At 34.5% G+C, this 22526-nt stretch overlaps 1 protein-coding gene across 1 annotated transcript in view; it reads left to right on the top strand.

Annotated features, from left to right (window-relative positions):
- The window catches only part of LOC144447588 (cubilin-like), a 110036-nt gene extending 94752 nt beyond the window's left edge, over positions 1-15284 (top strand). Inside the window, exons 51-66 of the mRNA XM_078137665.1 lie at positions 79-200; positions 1083-1317; positions 2117-2301; positions 2779-2935; positions 3513-3668; positions 4074-4259; positions 4942-5068; positions 6673-6893; positions 7470-7672; positions 8184-8346; positions 9597-9808; positions 10763-10904; positions 11341-11522; positions 11950-12124; positions 12504-12748; positions 13655-15284. Of these exons, the coding sequence (XP_077993791.1) occupies positions 79-200; positions 1083-1317; positions 2117-2301; positions 2779-2935; positions 3513-3668; positions 4074-4259; positions 4942-5068; positions 6673-6893; positions 7470-7672; positions 8184-8346; positions 9597-9808; positions 10763-10904; positions 11341-11522; positions 11950-12124; positions 12504-12748; positions 13655-13768 (2825 nt within the window). The 3' untranslated portion in view covers positions 13769-15284. The remainder of the gene's footprint in view (positions 1-78; positions 201-1082; positions 1318-2116; positions 2302-2778; positions 2936-3512; positions 3669-4073; positions 4260-4941; positions 5069-6672; positions 6894-7469; positions 7673-8183; positions 8347-9596; positions 9809-10762; positions 10905-11340; positions 11523-11949; positions 12125-12503; positions 12749-13654) is intronic.
- Positions 15285-22526: the final 7242 nt, after the last annotated feature.

Raw genomic sequence — 22526 nt, 5'->3', positions numbered from 1 at the left:
AGATTCTACAATAGTACAAATAGATCTTATTTTTAATTCATTACTAAATTTCCAACATTGATTTTTTTTCCTCTTCAGCATGTGGTGGCTACTATACTAGTAATGATGGTGTAATTGCTAGTCCAAACTTCCCAGATAATTATGACCATAACGATAGATGTGTCTGGTTGCTTGAAACTGCAGAGGGGTCCACTATGACAGTAAGTATAGGCAAACCTTTCTCAGGGAAAGATATAGTGAGGGATCCACTATGACAGTAAGTACTAGGCAAACCATATCTCAGGGAAAGATATAGTAAGGGGTCCACTATGACAGTAAGTACTAGGCAAACCTTATCTCAGGGAAAGATATAGTAAGGTGTGATATTTGATTTGATGTCTTTGTTAAGCTTTGGGAATCGTACACTATAGAGGAGGATAACTTTTTTTTCCTTCTTTCCCTGGCTAGTTTTCTCTTTCGGCTGTTTATAATTCTCTGTAAATTGACTAAATAAAGACATCTATTCTTCTCCTCTTAAAACAGCCCTAATTATCTTGCAGATTATCACACCAACTAAAACACTCATCCATGTAGATACAGGTATTAATACTAGTTTGCACATGTATGCGTTTTGCATCACCACAAAAATCAGTCAGTCAATTGATCAATATCATACAAAAAATAAGTTATATTTTAACACAAAAATTAATCATTCAATATAAAATCATTCAATCAAATAACCAATCAATCAATAAATTGATTCAATAAATAAAATTATTGAAAAATAAAATAAATAAAATAAAATAAATAAATAAAATTATTAATAAATAAATTTATTGAATCAATAAATTGATTCAATAAATTGAATCAATAAATCATTCAATCAAATAACCAATCAATCAATGAATTGATTGATTGATCGATTACATATGCCTCAGCTGCTGGTTTCATGAGAAGTTACACTCCAAAGGTCAAGATCTTTAGAACTTCAAGTTATTCTGTGTATTTATGCCTAAACACTGTCTCATATTTAGAATATATTAAAGAGAATAAAATTGTTGTTTCGTCATCCTAACTTATTTGTACTTCTCCTGTATGCTTAGTGTACATTTACAGATTTTACTGTTGAAACCCATACCAACTGTAAATATGATTATTTGAGTGCACGCAATGGTGGTCATCCAGACTCACCACAGATATCTGGAGAAGATCCATGGTGTGGAACCAGTGTACCAGATGACTTCAACACTGGAAACAATCAGCTGTTTTTGGTCTTCAAGACAGACGGTAGCAGCAGTGCACAAGGCTTTAGACTTACATGGACAACAGCTACATCAGGTTTGTAGTTCAATATGTGAACAAAATCTGGAATTTGAAGTGACACAAGCTTAGTTTAAAAAGCTTTTTACTGGATTTGAAATACTTAAATAAAACCACATTCCAGTATAATGCTAATGTCAATGTATGTCTTCTATTATAACATTACGATAGGGAACTTGCCAACCTGCCATGTTGAATGTTGCATCATGGGAAATGTGATAATAAATACTAATCACTTAGTATTGTAAACAATATTGTTACATTGTTTATAACCACCAATAATCAATTCATATTCACCCTGACCAGTGTGCCAGATTTATTTTATCAGTAGCTCCAGATAAGTTATTACGATAACCACAGATCCCGTAGTCCTTTGCATCTGAGCATGCTCAGTCTGGATTGCAAGTTCCCTATTGTCTGCTGGCATTGTTGGAAGAGTTGATTGCACAGTAATAAATGAATATTCATGACTACAAAAATGCTATACACTTCAGTGTAAAGCAGCTGTCATGACTTCAGTGTTTAATCATTGAACATAAATTATTTCTACAGACACCCATGATGCAATAGCACTCAGAAAAGATACCCTATAAATGCACAAAGTCAAGTTGATGTTTCTCTGAAACTGCATGTAATTGTTGGTGTAAATTTTACTTTATGTAAAATCATGAAATGAAAATCCAGCACCCATATTTTATGAAAATGTCACATTTCCCCGGAGGGGTGTTCTTAATTTTTAACAACAAATATGTGAGTCTGCATATTATTAAGCCGTAGATCCAGCTAGGAACGTCTAGATAACATTCACCTTTTACAGGATGTGGTGGTAATTTCCATAGCAACACAGGATCACTTGGTAGTTCTAATTATCCTTCAAACTACAATGATAATGAGGAATGTATATGGAAGATTACTGTAGAACATGGCTATCATATCACCCTGACCTTTGACACCAGCTTTGGTGTGAGTGGTGGTACTGGATGTGACCAAGATTATGTGGAGGTAAATTTCAACCAACACATTTATTTATTAACTGTCATGGTAATGTCATTTAGTTATTAAAGAAATACTAATGTAGATCAACTTATAGATTCAAAACGTTTAGAAACTGATTCCTAATATTTCATTGACATCTTATCAGTATCTTAAAGGGTGTACTGTGACAATTTGTAACATTAAATATAGTGCATACTGCACACTTAAAGGGGCACAAGCTGAGTCATAGTGCTGTATCTTCCATATCATTTATGTAAATTTATGTACTCATAGTATTCTACTTACAGAAACCTACCAGGTATTTAATATTGGTTTCCTCTGGAGTCCTCCAGTTTCCAGCTTCTTAATATTAGTTTGGCATTGATATAAATTTATTGAATTGAGACATTCAGACCATGTTTGTCATGAATGTAGTATTGTGTCAAATCTTTTCAACTCTTCAATGTCAGCTGAATATTTACTCTATAATATTAATATGTACAGGTGAGAGATGGTCCTGATGGTGATTCACCCTTAATTGGTTTATACTGTGGAACAACGGCACCTGTAGGGGTAAAGTCAAGTAGCGATGTAATGAGAGTTAAATTCCATTCTAACTCGGCTACCTCTGACGTTGGTTTCCAAGCCACTTGGCAAACAGGTAAGGTACAAGTAACATAATTAGATATTATTCCCCAATATTTTTCTTCATTCAGCTAGCTGAGGAAAATACAAGTGACCTAAGGGGCCTTGTCACTATGAGTCACTAGGTCACATGTATTTCCCAGCTGAATGAAGTAAAATATTGGGAAATTATGCCAATTTAAATTGCGTTATGATGATCAGTTTCTTTCATTTATAGCAAACTCGGATAATATAATTATAACTCCTCAAGCATTACGAAAAATTGGGAAAAATAAATTATAGCGATTTGGAATGTTTGGACTCGCATTTCAAGCACCACAAAGCCAGTGATGGGTTGTCGTGATGTAGAAAAACCAAGATATATAATCCATGTTTTCTGTTCAAAGACAATATCTTGACTTGAGTATGGTGTAATGTATCTGTGTTTAAAATAGTAATACTCATGTGCTACCAATATATAGTAAGCAAGAGAAATGTTGTTGATCAGAGTTGTACCTTTATCTCAGTGTGCTGCCCATCCATGTCAACAATTTTCATTGCCAGAGTTTGAACTAACATTATTGTTATTTCGTCGGTCATCCATACTTTCACAGCTTGTGGAGCTAATTTCACAGAAGCAACAGATCGTATCACCTCACCTGGTTACGGTATCCGAGACTACCCCAACAGCTTAGATTGTGAATATGTAATTTCATTTGAGGATAATCAGCCATTGATAATAACATTTGATGCAGTATTTGGAATTGAAGGTGGGTGTAATATTGACCTGTAAGTATGGTTAATCATGTCTATCCTAAGTTGTAGTTTTTCTTTCTGGGTAGAAAGACGATTAAATTTGTATTTGTCATTTTAAGTTACAAGATATTATTTGGTGCACCCTGGATTTTCTCGTAAAAATTTAAATGCTTGGTGTCATTAATATTCCCTATCATAAACTTATAGAAAACATCAGACCTACCTGATCATCTTTGTGGAAACCACTATACGTACACAAATTATTCATAGTATCAAATTAAACTTTTCTTCCAAACACAAACTTGAAAGTTAAACTTGAAATTTTCGACTGCACAATTCAGTCTTTGTCAACAGATCTAGATTGACACACTATTTATTTTCCATCTATGTATGATGTTTACTTTGTATCCAATGTGTAGATCACCCATTATGTGGTTATGACTACCTGGCTATCTATTCTGGAACTGATAGTACTGGAGAGTTGTTGGTACAACTTTGTGGCACAGAGACACCAGATTCTCTTGCAATATTTGGACCAGCATTTATCAAATTCCACACTGACAGATCAAACACAGCTGATGGTTTTGGTCTCAATTATGAAGAAGGTTTGTTTTGTCTTAAATAATTGTTCAAGTTTTTCCTTCTTTAGTTTTTTTATGCAGATATATTAACGTATTTCTACCACAATGTGTTTGAGTAACTAAAAAGAGTATGAGGGAGAAAGTCAGTCATAAAATCAGATCCAATATGAGACTGAATGGGATTAGACATGAAGTGAGAAACTATAGGATTAAAAGATGAAAGTTATATATTATGAAGCAATGTGATGTTTAATGTGATGTGATGTGATGTGATGTGATGTGATGCGATGTGACGTGACGTGATGCGATGCGATGCGATGTGATGTGATGTGGTGTGATGAGGAGTATATAATTGTGATGTGATGTGATCTGGATTATTATGTATGCGATTGTGATGTGATGTAATGTTAAATGTGATGTGAATTGATGTGATGTGATGCAAGGTTGTGATGTGATGTGATGTGATGTGATGTGATGTGATGCAAGGTTGTGATGTGACGTGACATGACGTCAGTGCCCTGGAGATGTTAATATTATGTGTACAGTCTGAACATAATATGGCTTAATTCATTGACATGAGTGTACGTGTGGTGTACTTAGGCTTTATTCACATTTCATTTGTTATTCATTCATAAGTAAAATAGTTGAGGGGAATATCTTGAATGAAGACTTGTCTTATTAACAAACTGAATTGTTTTCGTTCCAGGATGTGGTGGAAACCTAACAGATGCTGGTGGTATTGTTCAGACACCACCTCATTTAGAGAGATACAAAGGAGGGCAAAACTGTACATGGTACATTACAGTCAGCTCAGATATGATTGTAGAACTCAAGTAAGTCACAGATCAGATTATAGAACTCAAGTAAGTCACAGATCAGATTATAGAACTCAAGTAAGTCACAGATCAGATTATAGAACTCAAGTAAGTCACAGATCAGATTATAGAACTCAACTAAGTCTCAGATCAGATAATAGAACTCAAGTAAGTCACAGATCAGATTCTTGAACTCAACTAAGTCTCAGATCAGATTCTAGAACTCAAGTAAGTCACAGATCAGATTCTAGAACTCAAGTAAGTCTCAGATCAGATTCTAGAACTCAACTAAGTCTCAGATCAGATTCTAGAACTCAAGTAAGTCTCAGATCAGATTCTAGAACTCAAGTAAGTCTCAGATCATATTCTAGAACTCAAGTAAGTCTCAGATCAGATTATAGAACTCAAGTAAGTCTCAGATCAGATAATAGAACTCAAGTAAGTCACAGATCAGATTCTAGAACTCAACTAAGTCTCAGATCAGATTATAGAACTCAAGTAAGTCTCAGATCAGATTCTAGAACTCAAGTAAGTCTCAGATCATATTCTAGAACTCAACTAAGTCTCAGATCAGATTCTAGAACTCAACTAAGTCTCAGATCAGATTCTAGAACTCAACTAAGTCTCAGATCAGATTCTAGAACTCAAGTAAGTCTCAGATCAGATTCTAGAACTCAAGTAAGTCTCAGATCATATTCTAGAACTCAACTAAGTCTCAGATCAGATTCTAGAACTCAAGTAAGTCTCAGATCAGATTCTAGAACTCAACTAAGTCTCAGATCAGATTCTAGAACTCAACTAAGTCTCAGATCAGATTCTAGAACTCAAGTAAGTCTCAGATCTGATTATAGAACTCAAATAAGTCACAGATCAGATTCTAGAACTCAACTAAGTCTCAGATCAGATTCTAGAACTCAAGTAAGTCTCAGATCTGATTATAGAACTCAAATAAGTCACAGATCAGATTCTAGAACTCAACTAAGTCTCAGATCAGATTCTAGAACTCAAGTAAGTCTCAGATCTGATTATAGAACTCAAGTAAGTCTCAGATCTGATTATAGAACAAATAACGTATACCAAGTCCTTGTTTGTTAACTCAATTAATTGCAAAAGGATGCAAACAGTGTAAAAAGTTTGTTATTGTACCGGTACGTACAATAACAAACATTTTACACATACTTGTTTTGCAATTTATTGAGTTACAAACAAGGACTTGGTGTTTGTTATTTCACATTGTTTTTCCAAGTAGGAAAACATTGTAAAGTTATTTTATAAATTAAAAATCCAAAATAAATACCCAATTCTCATCTATCAAGTAAGTCACAGATCAAAATGATAACTTTAATGTTAAGAAATATGCAAAAATTGCAGATGTCGATGATTTTGTATGCAGAAACTGATATGGGTTTATATATAGTATACTGACGTTTCCTTTCTTGGAATAATATGGAAGATACAGTAACAATAATTAGGAGTCCCCATAATGTTAAAGGTACAAGATATTGTTGGTAATTACTGTTGACTTTTTCATAACAATCAGGTTACTTTGACTTATTTTGATTACATGCTTTCTTTTTCGAAATAAAAGCTTATTGCATATAACTTCTTTTTTTTTTTAATAGGTGGCAAATGATGGACATTGAAGCCCATTCATCCTGTAGATATGACAGTGTTCAAGTATTTGATGGACATACCACAACAGGATTGAGTTTATCAGGTCCACTCTGTGGTACTACCTTACCACAATCAATCATTTCAAACTCAAATAGAGTTTTAGTCAATTTTGTCTCCGATTCCTCTGTTGCTGGTGCTGGATTTAGACTTGCTTATAGAGCAACATATGGTAAGTACATTTCACATAATGGTGGAAATAGTTAAACGGCCATGAAAGAATGTCTATACATCAGAACCTTACAAACATCTCTAAACAGAGACGTGGGATTGTACACTTTAATGCCTGTCTGGGACAGTATTTTGAAGCCACGCATTCATAGATTTAAGTGTCTTCATCGTCTCGCACCACAACCAGCAATTGATTCAGTACATGGTTGTCACCAGCAATGTGACTGATATGTTATTGATATAACAGTACTGAACAGTGATTGGTCAGATGTTGCAGCAGTGGGATGTGGCACTGCTGGCAGTGGTGGTAGCTAAGGATGCTAGTAAAATCATAAAATAAGGCAAAGTTATGATACGAGTTAAAGTAAAATGTATCCCTTCCCAAATTCCATTTTCCTAATCCTATGTCATGACAACTAAATTTCATATCCTATATTGTTGATTGGTAGAAGTCTAGCGATATAGTCAGTGTGTTGTGTGCAGAACAATGTGCGAAATACGTGAATGTCATTAAAAAGGTAATATTTTTAACAAAACAAAAGGAAGCCATCTATTTAATGAATGCTGTTTCATGTAGGTCCTTCACATGGATGTGGTGGTGATTTGACTGACTCTAGTGGACAGTTTACCAGCCTTGATGCTGATACTGATGGTTCATATGAAAATGACCTTGAATGTGTGTGGAGAATCAACGTAGGGCTCAACCAGGTCGTCAAGTTAACATTTACCAGCACGTTTGATATCGAGACAAGTACAGACTGTACAAATGACTACATTGAGGTAAGAAATGATAACCTTGTTATGTCTAAAATTTTACACTCTGTTTTTTCGATTACATTGTAAATATCGTACTTGTTGTGTCTGAAGTTAACTTTCCTTGTGGATGTTGGGAACCACAGTGACCTGACCCAACATGGGTCACGATGTATAGATGGCTGTATGGGTTGATATGCAATTGTGGTTATTATAAATTTCATCTCTGAGTCTCGCATGTCTTTTGTGAAGACTTCTCTGTAGCACAAGTGAACAACACAACTGATGGTTTAGTTATTCTATAGGCACAGTAAAGTGTGTGTGTGTGTGTGTGTGTGTGTGTCTAGTGTGTGAATGACTTGGTCAAATACCTCTGAGCTGATAACTATGATATTGGGTAAGGATGTTACTTTTAATGTCTAGTTGGGAGATTGCTCAAGGAAAATGATTAGATCAGTATTAGTTGGTAAAAAAATAAGGGTCCTGAATCAAGTCATGCCTGAGTAGCACTTTTAAAGGTTTTACTCCATTCTAATAGGTACGGGATGGCCTTCTTTCTGAAGCTTCTCTGATTGGACGTTACTGTGGCAGCACCAAACCAGGTGACATTACATCATCTAGCAACACAATGTATGTACTCTTCCATAGTGACAGTGGAAATGGTGGCACTGGATTCTCTGCTTCTTACACTTCTGAGGGTCGTAAGTGATATACGCATTTTTAGAATTTTGACAGCATCCGGTACATTGCTTCTAACATTCTGTACTGTTAAATATTCAACAAGTTTGAGAAAAAAATTGAAAAATGACCAGATGATTGTTCCATGTCTTTAGATATATCTTCGGTTGCTCTTTCAGACCAGTGTTTTGTCTTTGCACAAATAAACCAGCAATACAAAACAATTGAAGGGTCTAAAGAGTCTCACAAAATCTGATAATTCTGACATCAATTGTAGTCTGTAAAGTACACCTTGCCGGGGCGCCCTCAAACATCTGCCAACCCTTTTCACTGGCGAGTGAGGGCAGAGTGACATGATGTATCTTACAGTCTAACCTGAATCCAATCTGTAGAATATAATTTATGCTTGCAGAATAAAGCAAAATGAAAATATAGGCCAAATAAAAAAAAATGATGCATTTCCAGTAACCCGAATGATCGTAGTATAAGCTGCTGACTTAGTATTTTTTTGTGCCTTCAATAAGGCAAAATAATGAAATTTATGTCAATTTTTTAGTGAAATTTTCTCGCCAAATTATCTTTGGTCAATTTATTTTTTTTAAAATTCCACTCCATGGAAATCGAGTCTTTCAAAGGTGTAAGTGGAATGTATACAATACAGTCTGTATATTTTGTTCATTTACTTTCCTTCACATGTAGTAGTTTTCATTTACTACTTGTACATCATATTAACCTATCACAGAAGTAATTTGACCAATGAGTATCTTTTCTTATGGTTGAAGCAATTTCTCAAAAAAAAAAAGAAAAAAAAAAGATAGAATGAAATAAATCTCAGACGTTAGTACCTACCCTATTTTCTGAAGTCATGTTATTGGAAACAAACCTTTTTTTTATATTTTTGCCGTAGCAGTGTGTGAATATTTTGTAGAAGATGATCTACAATGATTAAACTTATATCAGGGCTCGAAATTAACGGTAGTCCCATGTCCACAGTCACAGACTACCAATTCTTGTCATGGGGATACCTTAATTTGCAGCTAGTAGCCCACTCAGGCTATCACTGATTATACAATGATTTAAAGGATGGAAGATTTACAGACAAGAAAATATTTTAATTACACACATATTTCCTTTAGAGGAAATCTGTTTTCAGATCAGGAATTTCGGACTATTGGTCACCATCCTTGGACTACCAAAGAAAAAAGTTAATTTCAAGCCTATCCATTTGTTACTTTGAACAGTATCCATTTATTTTGTCTTTTGAAATGGCTAGGTGTTTGTGGTGGAACTTACAATGCTACAAGTACACCCCTGACGTTGAGTTCACCAAACTATCCCAGCAACTATGATCACAACTCCCGCTGTCGTTGGGTGATAGATGCCCCGGAAGAGCAAACTGTAAAATTGGATGTCAGCAGTATGGATGTAAAATCCAATGATGGCAATTGTGTGAATGACTTTGTTGAATTTAGGGATTCACCAATGGTTAGTCTAAAATTATCTTTTATTAATTTTCTCGTAATTCACTGATGCTGATGGCAATACACACTTCTAGGTAATTGCAATAGAATTCTACCACCCAAGTTTGTCATAAAAATAACAAACATTCAATTTTTTGGTTGACACCAAAACTTACATTCATTGTGCTTCACATGCAAATTACTAAAGACTTACATGAGAATAAGTGGACTTTCTTGTTCTATTTTGACACTCTCACAAGAGGTAAAAATGGTAGGTACCAAGAATTCCATCCTGCCCACAAGAGTTGACTTAAGTTAATCTTGCTCAGAAGTTTGAATGAAAAAGACTTAGACATAACATTGCCCATGCATACACAATTTTGAGGATGAAATGAATTTCTTTTCACAGGATTATAGTCAAACATGTTTAAAAAACAGAAATTGTTTGTCTTTTTCAAGTTTAAACTCAAAATGAAAACAATCATCTTCATATGGTTACATGTGTTTACAAATTGAAACCCTGCTGTAAAGTGGCCATATGGATGCGGATTGGGGTATTTATTTTGGATTTTTAATTTAGAAAACAATTTCATCATGGCTTCCTACTTGAAAAATCAAAGTGAAACAACCCATGCCAAGTCCTTTTTTTGTTACTCAATACATTTCAAAAAGCTAAAAAGATGTGTAAAAAGTTTGTTATTGTATGTAAAACAACAAAAATTTGACACATTTATTAATCTTTTGCAATTTATTGAGTTACAAACAAAGACTTGACATATTATATTGTTTCACATTCATTTTTCAAGTAGCCATGATAAAATTGTTTCATAAATTTTCTGAAATAAATACCCAATCCTCATCGATATGGCCACTTTAATGCTGCAGTCAAAATAACAAGATTTATTGAAATTGAAACAAAGTGTAAGATATATGTGTAATTTTCCCTTAACCAAGTACGTTCATTTCTTACCTTTCAAAGTACGATGGTGGGCAGACATTCCGATATTGTGGTACCAATACTCCACCTATCTTCTACTCTGCTGGTAGGACTGTTGAAGTTAATTTTCAATCAGATGCAACATCATCTGGACAGGGCTTCCAGCTGGAGTATGTTGTTTCAGGTAAGAAAAATATTCATACATGTAGATAGACTTGTTGTGATGTTATGTTGCCAAGGAAACAGGTTACAAGGAGCCTGTACAGTTATATTAATAAAATATTTCCATACGAGATATGTTCTTTACAGCTCCAATAGCAGTGATTTTTTTAGCACAACTGGACTTCTAAGGTTCAGTAGCATTATAGACATGGTGACATGCCTGTATGCGTGTGTTTACACAACTTAAAGTCAAAAGCAATCAAAATATCCACCATCATTTGGCTGATAATAATTTTTGTAAAGAAGAAGACTTTTAGCACCTACAAAGTTACTTTTAATTGTGTGAATGACTACTACTGATAACAACGACGTTTGGATCAACAACATTTCTAGAAAACTATTGCAAGGGTTGTATTTATACAGTTGATTCATATGTTTTTCTGTTGTACTTCCAACAGGTTGTACACGTACATTTAACATGGATAATGGCCGAGTTACTAGTCCAAACTACCCTAACAATTACCCAGTAAATGCTGAGTGTAACACAACTATCATTGCTTCACCCGGAACTAAGCTTGCCATGTACTTCAATGCTTTTACTATGGAATACCATGGCCTGTGTAACTATGATTATTTGAAGGTATGTTTTCAATTTTAGGCTTCTAGATGTGGTTATAAAGAATTTTATTACTCTCACCAGGAGAAACTGAAATGTCTGCTTTGAAACATAGAAAAACAACAAACAAACAAAAAAGCAATACAATTAAACAAAGTCAAAGTAAACAAAATGAATGGAAGTTAGTGTTAAAACAAGAAACTTGAGACTTGGCCTGCCTATTAAATCATCTGTTAAAATTGGTTACTGCTTTTTGGACAAAAGAATGTTTAAAACGATGAAGAGAATATATCGTTCATGGTTCCAAGAATCAATAGGACAGTAGAATATAGTTACTTTGGAATGATAAATTTGAAATGAATGTGATGTTTTGATCCATCTACTACAGACAAATCCAATTTGTCCAATTTTATTGCCTGACACTAATCCAATGTTGGTGTTTCTGTTTAAGGTATATGAAGGTACAGATATGTCAGGGACACAGCTAGCAAACCTGTGTGGAACGTCATCTCCAGACCCTATCTTCATCAATAGTAATTCACTGTTCATGCAGTTTAAAACTGATCGATCTATCACTCATCCTGGCTATGATGCAACGTTTGCTTCAACTACAAATGCTATGTCTGGTAAGTATAGCTAAATTGTATACTTTCACTTTCTGTAAGGGAAGGTTAAAACAGACAGTTATGTAAAAAAGTTAAATTGCTTAAAATCAGTAACTTTTTCTATGCAACCTTAATGTCTGTTTTTTGCATAATCTTCTGTCGATCGTCTTAGTTGTATACAAATATCATGAATTTATAGTGATAAAGTAGGGCTGCTCCGATATTTTGGTACACATGCATTTGCTTACAGTTGTTTTTCATGATTTTTTTGGGAAAACCCAAACCCTGTTAAATTCTTGCAGGTCGGAAGAGAAATATTTATTACGGTAAAAGAGCATATAATCGTAAAATTGGTCAAAATAATGATTTTTTCATGCATTTCCCTCTTAACTATCCCCAGGATGTGGTGGCACCTTCACTTCATTCAAGGGAGCTTTTACAAGTCCTGGTTATCCTAGCGCATACAATACTACAAGTATGACTTGTGAATGGACCATTACAGTACCAGCTGGAAGACAAGCAGTATCACTAGTATTTGAACATCTTGCCATCGATGGAACAGAAGGTGTCTGCAGTACTGATAAATTAGAAGTTTTTGATGGTACAAGTGATAGTTCATCATCATTTGGAAGATTCTGTGGAACGGTAAGTTTATAACTTCTCCTTTTTTGCAACAGAAGAGGTTTTGGTGTTTGGGGTGGGGTGATGATTTATGTTAAGATTTTGCTGTAATCTGAAATTCATCACATTCATTCACTTTCGTGAGTGGATTTGTGACATAGTTAGACATTGGCCATGGTGTCAATCATGAAGGCCAGGGGACGAGAGTTATCAAGCACAACCAGTGTAATTTTCTTTGTAAACCTATGGATAGCAATATAAATGCATCATAATTCTGCTTATGAAAGAGGGCATATGAGGGGAATAGTTCTTATTTAAGATCACAAGTAATGAAGAATTGGTCACATTGTATTTTTAACTGTCATGAATAAATTTGTATTCCAAATTAAATATGATGATGATGATGATGATGACGACGACGACGACGACGACAACGACGGCGACGGCGACGGCGACGACGACGACGATGACGACGACGATGATGACAACGACAACGACAGTGATGATGATATGACGATGACAATGATGGATGATGATGATTTATAATGCGCTTTTCTCTTGAGCGATCAAGGTGTTCACAATTACAGTAGGAGTAATAGGGAACTTGCAAACCCGCCATGTTAAATGTTGCATCATGGGAAATGTGATAATAAATACTAATAAATTGGCATTGTAAACAATAATGTTACATTGTTTACAACCACAAATGATCAATTCATAGTCACCCTGACAATTGTGGGAGGTTTATTTTATCAGTAGCTCCAGATTAGGTATTATGATAACCACAGATAATCCCATAGTCCTTTGCATCTGAGCATGTTCAGTCTGGATTGCAAGTTCCCTATTGAGGAGTTAGGTTTCAAGGCTCAGACTATTTCACAGTTTTTTCACTTTTCAATAACTATTAAATATGATTTATTATCTTTACAGACTACTCCTGCAAATGTTCAAGCTACTGGTCGCAGTTTGTTTGTAAGATTCACAACAGATTCCACCAACAGTGATGAATCAATGCAAGGTTTCCGAGTGAAGTTTGTCAGTTAATGAAAGAATACTTTCAAGGAATGTAAAAGAACACACCCTGAATTATCCAGTACTGTGATTTTATCAAATCAGGCCAAAATGTTGTCTCCTTTATTCATTCATATTTTCATCTTTTCATAGACAATCCTTCCAGCTCGTATTCTACGTATCATATACAACTACAAATAATATCAACAACTCTTTTCTGCCCACCTATGAAAACTTGTACTTTCCCTGTCGAAGAAAATTTTGAGTCTCTTTTTGTACAGAATATGTGACAGTATGTGTGCCTTTAAAGGGTCACATTCAGTCAGAAAATTCGAATGATAAACTTTATTTTTGAAAAATATAAAAAAAAGAGTGAAATGTCTTAATTCTTTGCTGAACCACATTTACACAATTTTATATCTGTAGTAATGACTTCATTTTTTAAAATCTTGTGTAAGAAATTACAACTGGTATGCATATCTGTCTCTCTCATATTTGAAAACAATACAAGTACTACCATACAGAGTTTTACAGCAACCTACCCAACTCTGTTCATTCCTACATATTTTTTTTAATTACCACAACAACCTACCCAACTCTGTTTCATTCCCTGTAATGAAATTAATACAAGTACTACCATACAGAGTTTTACAGCAACCTACCCAACTCTGTTTATTCCTATATATTTTTTTAAAATTACCACAACAACCTACCCAACTCTGTTTCATTCCCTATAATGAAATTAATACAAGTACTACCATACAGAGTTTTACAGCAACCTACCCAACTCTTTCATTCCCTATAATGAAATTAAAACAAGTACTACCATACAGAGTTTTACAGCAACCTACCCAACTCTTTCATTCCCTATAATGAATTGAAAAACAAGTGCTACCATACAGAGTTCTACAACCACTTTTCCCAAAACTGGTTTATTCCATATAATTATTGCAGGGGAACCCTTTGAAATGTATCCTCACATTTCGTCACATCAATACTAGTGCAATAAGGTAATGTCATGTATACAATTGCGTATAGTAGATACAACTCTTTTGCACAGATGCAACGATTTGTATAAGTTTTTTATCAGCTTTGACAGATTTTAACAAATTTACATTACATTTTCAATCAAAGGTTATTGTAATAGTAACTGACATAACTACTCTAATACAACACAACTATGAAATATATAAGGTTTAATTCACAATCAATAAAATACATATCCTGCATCAGAATCAAGAAAAAAAAAGTACTTGTATCACCTTGAATAGTTGTCATACTCTTCTCATTAGTGTGTCAACCGTATAAAGGGAATTTTTTACAAAGTTATAAGTGTGTGAGATTTTGAAATAGTAATCCTAAAAATATTTTGATTAAATATCAGAATTAAGTCCTTGTGTAGCTGTTACTAAATTCAGTTATAATCACTATTACTAAGGTAATAGGAAACCATGAATTGTTGTATGGTTTGTCCCGTGTTTATAGGTGATGCAAAGAATTTTGTCAACTATAGTTCAGACAATTCACAAAGAGTTGTCAAACAGGTCAGAACCCAGTCAGTTTTTTAAACACTTTCCAAGTTCAAGTTGGAGCAGTTGTAAATTTTTTTGCCAACGATATTGATGATTAAGTGACTTTTGTAGGTTATTGCGTGACTTTGGACGTTTTCAATGTAATACATAATGTACTGTTGAATTAACAAGTGTTGAAGTCTCCAATGTGGCTAGTTTGTTGGTCAGAATTACCCTACCTTCATTCCCAAGTCATACATGTTGTGAATTCTTACTCTACCCAAAATATGTACTATTATCCATAACTTCAGTAAAGAGTTAAATTTTAGTATAAATATAATTGTTAACAGACAGTACAATCACTTAACAGATATCACTTAACTGAAAAGGAAAAAAAAAAAATTTTAAGTGCCATATCCACTTTCAGCTGGTTAAAATGATAATTGAAAAATGTTGAGACTGAAACAATATTTCTATTTGTTAAGTACTATGTAATTGATCGAATTACTCAGATGATGGGAGTTGTATGGTACTATGTAGTTGATCTAATTACTCAGATAATGGGAGTTGTATGGTACTATGTAATTGGGCTAATTACTCAGATAATGGGAATTGTATGGTACTATGTAATTGGTCTAATTACTCAGATAATGGGAATTGTATGGTACTATGTAATTGGGCTAATTACTCAGATAATGGGAGTTGTATGGTACTATGTAATTGGGCTAATTACTCAGATAATGGGAGTTGTATGGTACTATGTAATTGGGCTAATTACTCAGATAATGGGAATTGTATGGTACTATGTCATTAGTCTAATTACTCAGATAATGGGAGTTGTATGGTACTATGTCATTGGGCTAATTACTCAGATAATGGGAGTTGTATGGTACTATGTAATTGGGCAAATTACTCAGATAATGGGAATTGTATGGTACTATGTAATTGGGCTAATTACTCAGATAATGGGAATTGTATGGTACTATGTAATTGATCTAATTACTCAGATAATGAGAGTTGTATGGTACTATGTAATTGGGCTAATTACTCAGATAATGGGAGTTGTATGGTACTATGTAATTGATCTAATTATTCAGATAATGGGAGTTGTATGGTACATACCTAACACCATTCACGTTACCAAACACTAATATTATGATAGGTGATGAAGAACAATAAGGCGGAAGTATATCTCAGAAATAAAGTAGTTTATTGTTCTGCTGAACAGAATCTACCAAACAAGTAAAAAAAAAACCAAGTACATAAGTCAATAAACTAATTTACTCAGATATTGGAAGTTGTATCATGGTACTATTATATAACCCATCTCATTACTCAGATGAGGAAAGCTGTTTTATTATACTTTAGGATGAATTTATAAATTTTGTACACAGAATCCACTTTTTCGATTTTTTTCTGAGATTTGTAGAATGTTTGTAAATTGTACTCAGTAATTAGACATGGTACTCAGAATGTATGTATTATGTAACTTTTGGATGAATTCTTGATATTCTACTCTTATACATATAAGAAGCATCATTATGGTCTTCCAGTGGGTTTTTACAGATGATATTTTTTCTAACCTTGTCGATGACAATTGAACAGGAAGTAGTATTTTTGTGTCATATTCTTTATTAATAATTCAATTGTACAAAACATGATGTATTTAAAACACAATCCCAATTTCAAATGTTTTTGTGCAGGGAATATTACATTTTGTGAAAGCGTTATTGTTCAGTGTCACTGCTTTTTTGATACTTCATTGGTGATTTACACTGTACTAAATGTGAGTGTTTGTCACTGTCAGTTTTTTAGTCCCCCAAAAGGAGGACAAATAATCACAATGGGCTCTGTCTGTCCATCTGTCCGTAATACGCCATTTCTCTGACATGTAGTATATATTTCATTCAAACATTGCACAAAGGTGTCATATCATATGGGACATATGCACATCACATGACCAAATGGTGGCCATAATTGTAGTTAAAATCAACATTGACTTCACAACTCAAAAATTGTAATACATAGAGACTCCATTCAAGTGTCTACCCCATGTTATTGAGTGTAAACTTTCCGTTGAGCCCTTTACCTTCAGGGTCAGTTATCAAAATCAAGCCATTTCTTGCATATCATGGACACTTTGTTGCCAATTACTGTAAAATTATGTTTATGGGGAATATTGAAAAAGAGAAATATATACAAGCAAGCATTACTTTTAATACTCATATTACTTTTGACTGAATGATGGCCAAGTTCGTCATATAAAAATCAATCATGATTTACTGCATAACACAAAAACTGTCAGAGACTCCATTCAAGTGTCTACTCCTATGTTATGTTGAGCAAAAAAGACAAAAGCACTTAAGTATCTATCCATATATTATTAACACAACTGAACTGTTCAGTCATATTTGTTGCAGGTATGAAAAATGTATGGTGTGTGTGTGTGTGTGTGTGTGTGTGTGTGTGTGTGTGTGTGTGTGTGTGTGTGTGTATTTAGTTTAAAGTAAAAAACTGCCAGACCGCTTTCCTAGGTATTTTGTAGGGACAAACTTGTGGCGTGTGATGGAAAATTGTTCAAATGAAAATGTTTACATCTGTGAAATGCATTTTGGGTAAAAAAAATATGATATCATCTTTACATTTGACTCTGACCTAACCTTCTAAATGAAAAATTAACAAGAAATAAAATCCATTTCATCTAGCATTCACAAAGAAGGTAAAGTCTGTGAGGGGTCTATGTCTATTATGAAGACTTATCGTGACAGAAACACAGCATTCAAAGTAAAAATTGTACATCATCTTTTTTAAACGGACATATTTGACTATAGACAAGACACAACATGGTACATTGCTTACTCATGGAATTTGTAGAAACCTTTGATGAACTTTGTTTGAAAGGAGCTTTTTCTTTCAATACCAATAACAAATGAATTTAAATTTAAGTATTGCATAGGCAGGCAGAGTGGTGAAAACTGCAGAAGCAACAAGTTAAAAAAAATGTGTATATTTGTAAATGATGGAGCTGGTAGGAAATATGTGCAGCAAGTTTTTCTACGTAATATGTTACAGACATTGTATACAGCAACCTTTAACCTTTGTCACTCACTGTTCTGTCATTTGAATTAATACGATACATTCAACTTTTGTAATATGCAGAATGGAAAATGAATTAAAAACAATGAACTTTATATATAACTGCAAAGGTCACATGTTTTTTGTGTCAGTGGAACATATTTCATTGTTGAGTGATGACCTCTTTGTGACTGGTTTCAAAGCAACTTAGATTTACGATGAGAATGGTTGATGGCAATCATTTATAGTGTATAGAGACCAGCGTCGGAAGAATTTCCTCTTACATCAGCTATATAGCATGACGGGTGAATACACTACAAAGTTTTATAGATTTGTGACAAAAGAGGTGATGATAAGCTACAAAAATACCTCTTACAAACCAGTTCTGTGCAACAATTTGTACCAGACTTGTATAACCTTTAATTCCAGATGATGGTCAACTCAGAAGGTACCATGGAAGTATATAACCATAGGTGATACTTCCATGAAGGTACCAACTCGATACACTATCCTAATCTCACCCACAATGGGTGCAGTTTGCGGTTAAGCATAGTTTTCGGCTTTCACTTGCTAAGTCCAAGTCATTTTTTGTAAAGATCCATATGTACACATAAGCCAAAAAAAAGTATGCTCCTGGTAACTAAGAATGTCATCAGTTATTGTATTATTTAGTATCCCCCTTATCATGTTATAGATATTCATAATTCTGGTCTTTCAATCTCTATTCTGTGATATTGTCTTCTGAAGTCTTTGGCGACGCTGGCTGCAAATGTATGGTTGGAATTGGCTTTGGAGGACTTGGTGCAAGTTCTATTGATTCTGCAGCAGGTGTCGTCTCCTTTGGTTTTGTCTTACGAATCCTGCTCATGATGGCTGAGATAAATCTCACTCCTGTCAGTACACGGCTCATGCTGTCCTTGCGTCTACCCTTGCTTTCTTCCTCGTCTTCTTCTGTAACATTTTCTAAACAAAAACAGATGATTACGAATTAAATCCAATGTGAGATTGGTTAGATGAAAACCAGTATAAATGTACCTGCTACTTGTATATCAATATATAACAAGCATGTTGCTGAAAATATGTTACCATCCTCCCCCTGCCCCATGTATACACATGTACACATAAATTGTGATAGAAATGAAAAGTGATATTCTTTTTTAACAAGTTACTTTAGCGTCAAAGATAAGCCACTTTTTCCTTTCACAGTGACAAGTTTTCTATTGATTAACAATCTAAACAGTTCCACAACAGTGTATATGTACGTTTGTATACATTTTTAGAATACTATATTTATACAAAGTCAAAGGAGTGTTATCCATGATGTGAGACGCAGAGTGACAGCAAGACAAGAAAGAGCCAGATCTATAGAGTAGCTCAGAAACTTGGCTGTCTAACTAGTATGTCAAACCGGAGCCAGATAGTCAATTCTTTGGACTAGAGACAGTTAAAGAAGGAGGGACAAAGAAAGGGAACGAGGAAGGTGGAGAGAATGTAAAGCACCACAAATAAAAAAAAATGTCTCTACAAAGGTGAACACATTTGACACCTATCTTTCAAACTACAAGATAATTACCAACGGCAGACTCTGCATTGTCTTCATTTGAACTTGTGTCACTGAGCTCCGAGTCCTAAAATTACCACAGAATAGAAAAAATACGTTTTACTTAATACTTGTAAGACAATTATTAAAATACAGTAGAGCTGCATCTTTATCTATTTTGACACTAAAGGAAAACTTCTTTCAACTTGCGGTTGTATATTTTGTGTCAGTGAATATAGCACTGTGGATACCATCATGGAGAAGTCATGTCGACGTCTTTGAAGATTTGACTTCAAATTAGATTTCTCGTGAGGACCTACACGATACTAGCTGTAAAACCTAGAGAACAGGGAGTAGATTGCCTACCTCAGGAATGTTAATCATTGGTGCTCTTCGTTCGTCACGTCTACCAGCACGCGCACTCACACCTGGTAACGAAATGTAGTGTTTGTGAGCACATTACTTAGTATTAGAACTATTAGACTGAATATAAAATTAATGTGTGAAGTGAAATTGGGCAGGTATAAGCTTATCCTTAAAGAAAAATTTGCAGCAATGTACTTACAAATATGCAAGAATTCATAAAGTTCATCATTTTAGTCAAAGTATCCTAACTTCGTGTAGTAATGCCATCAAGAATGGGGAATGCTCTCAACATTGGGACAAACTTTCGAAGTTACATGATCTCACAATAGGAAACGTGATGGGAAGTTAAGTTGGCCAGGAGATTACTAACAGCAATGAGCAAATAGCAATCAATGAGAAAAAATAACTTATTACATATGTTATGTTGTATTCCAACAATTGTCTGTAGGAACGACAATCTCAAAACTTTGCCCTTACGGAAGACATTCAGTTTACATCTGGTTTTATATAACACGTAAATATACAGTTATGCTGCAACACCATTAGCGCTATTTTATTGTTGATCTACGTATAAAAATATCTGGAATGTTCAACTTTCCCGGAATATGTTGAAGTAGACAACTATGTTTTTGATATATGTGCAGAAAAGGATGTTGAATATAAATAATTGACATACCCGGAGCATGTTGAAGGAAGAATGTCATCGTATCTAAATCATGCCCACTTTGACTCTCCTCTAGAAGACTTGCTTTAAAATCAGCATTGGCGGTTTGCAGTAGATTTGGGTCTTGCTTCTCGTCAGATGTTGCTCCTTGTTTTTTTCCTTGTACCCCCGTTAAATTCGCCTATAAGGTTATGATATTCATAATCATATAAAACTCAGCAACTCAAACACCAAAATATTAATAGTAACAGTGCCAGCAAGAGAATGAAAGTATGTATTGCCCGATACTTGACCAATTGTGTAAGATCCTTCTGTAAGTGATGTAATGTTTACTCCAGTCAACAATGCGTGTGTGCGTCTGCTCATTGGTTCTGCTGTGTTCAAAACATGAGTCAAAACGCTCAAAATTGCCATTACTTTCCCCAAATTGTTAAAAATATTACTGGCAGTGGCATAATTATATTATCCCCAATATTTTTCTTTATTCAGTCGGAAAATACTCATGACCTACGGGAGCCTTGTCACTACGAGTCGCTAGACGAGTAGTTTCGTATTTACCTTGGCTGAACAAAGAAAAATACTGGGGAATAATATCTATAACTATAAATCAATTGCTGAGCAATTTTAATCTTAAATAAATAATGAAGTCATTCATAGATAAACCTTTGTCATTACATTGTATTTTCCAGCCATACCGTAGTTTACGGTTTGTCGTTCAGTCTGTTATGATAGTGTGGGTAGGGTTACTACTACATTTTTTTGTATTTAACCTACCTCATCAGCACTATGGTCGGTATGTTTTAGAACGATCTTTTCCAGGAACTTAACCCGTTGTTGACGAGTTGACTGTCGTCGATATGCTGCTTGTAATCGTTCTAACCTGCAAAGCAGAAGGAGCAAACACGTTTTGGAGCAGGACCTTTAATTAAAGAGCTACATCTTCACCCTTTCTCCATAGCTCAAACTGATGACTGAGCCCCCACCCCCACCCCAAGCAAACGAAATAGTTCACCCACCACAGGGACAGTGTTAGACAAGCATCTATACTTTAATAGTACTCTATGTAGTGTTCTCTGTCCGCAATATAGTGTCCGTTATTTTAAAACCATAAAACGACTGATTTGTACGGTGGCCCACTTGTAGTTTGTGGTCCACCATAGTTTTGTCCGGTTTGGAGTGTATATTTATTTATATACACGTATTTTTGTATTTAAAATAAATATGTACACCATATACCTTTGTTTAATTATTTTAGCCATCAGAACAGGTTTCACGGTAGTGATGTTTGTAAATGGATCCATTTCAACTGTACCGCCTGAAATACCAAAACATTGGAATTGAAGTAAAAGTAATTACAGTGATAGATACTGCATTTCTGGTTCTCGCGTAAAAGTACGTTGGCATAATGTGAATCAAAAACACACGAAATACCTCTTCTATAACGACGACTTTTGCTAGCCTATTACCGTGATGGCATCACAACAGTATATACACTAGACCAAATTTCCACCAATATTTAGGGAGACTTCAGTAATTATAAGGGGAGAGGGTCCCGGGACTTAGGGGGTCAAATTTTACAAATCGGTTCTCGGGTATTGTAGAAAATGATATTTAGAGAGGGTCACTCTTTACTTG

This window comes from Glandiceps talaboti, chromosome 16, assembly GCF_964340395.1.
Source record: "Glandiceps talaboti chromosome 16, keGlaTala1.1, whole genome shotgun sequence".
NCBI classification, from domain to species: domain Eukaryota; kingdom Metazoa; phylum Hemichordata; class Enteropneusta; family Spengelidae; genus Glandiceps; species Glandiceps talaboti.
The sequence above is the reverse complement of the archived record's forward strand: the minus strand, read 5'-3'. Positions and strand labels throughout refer to the sequence as shown.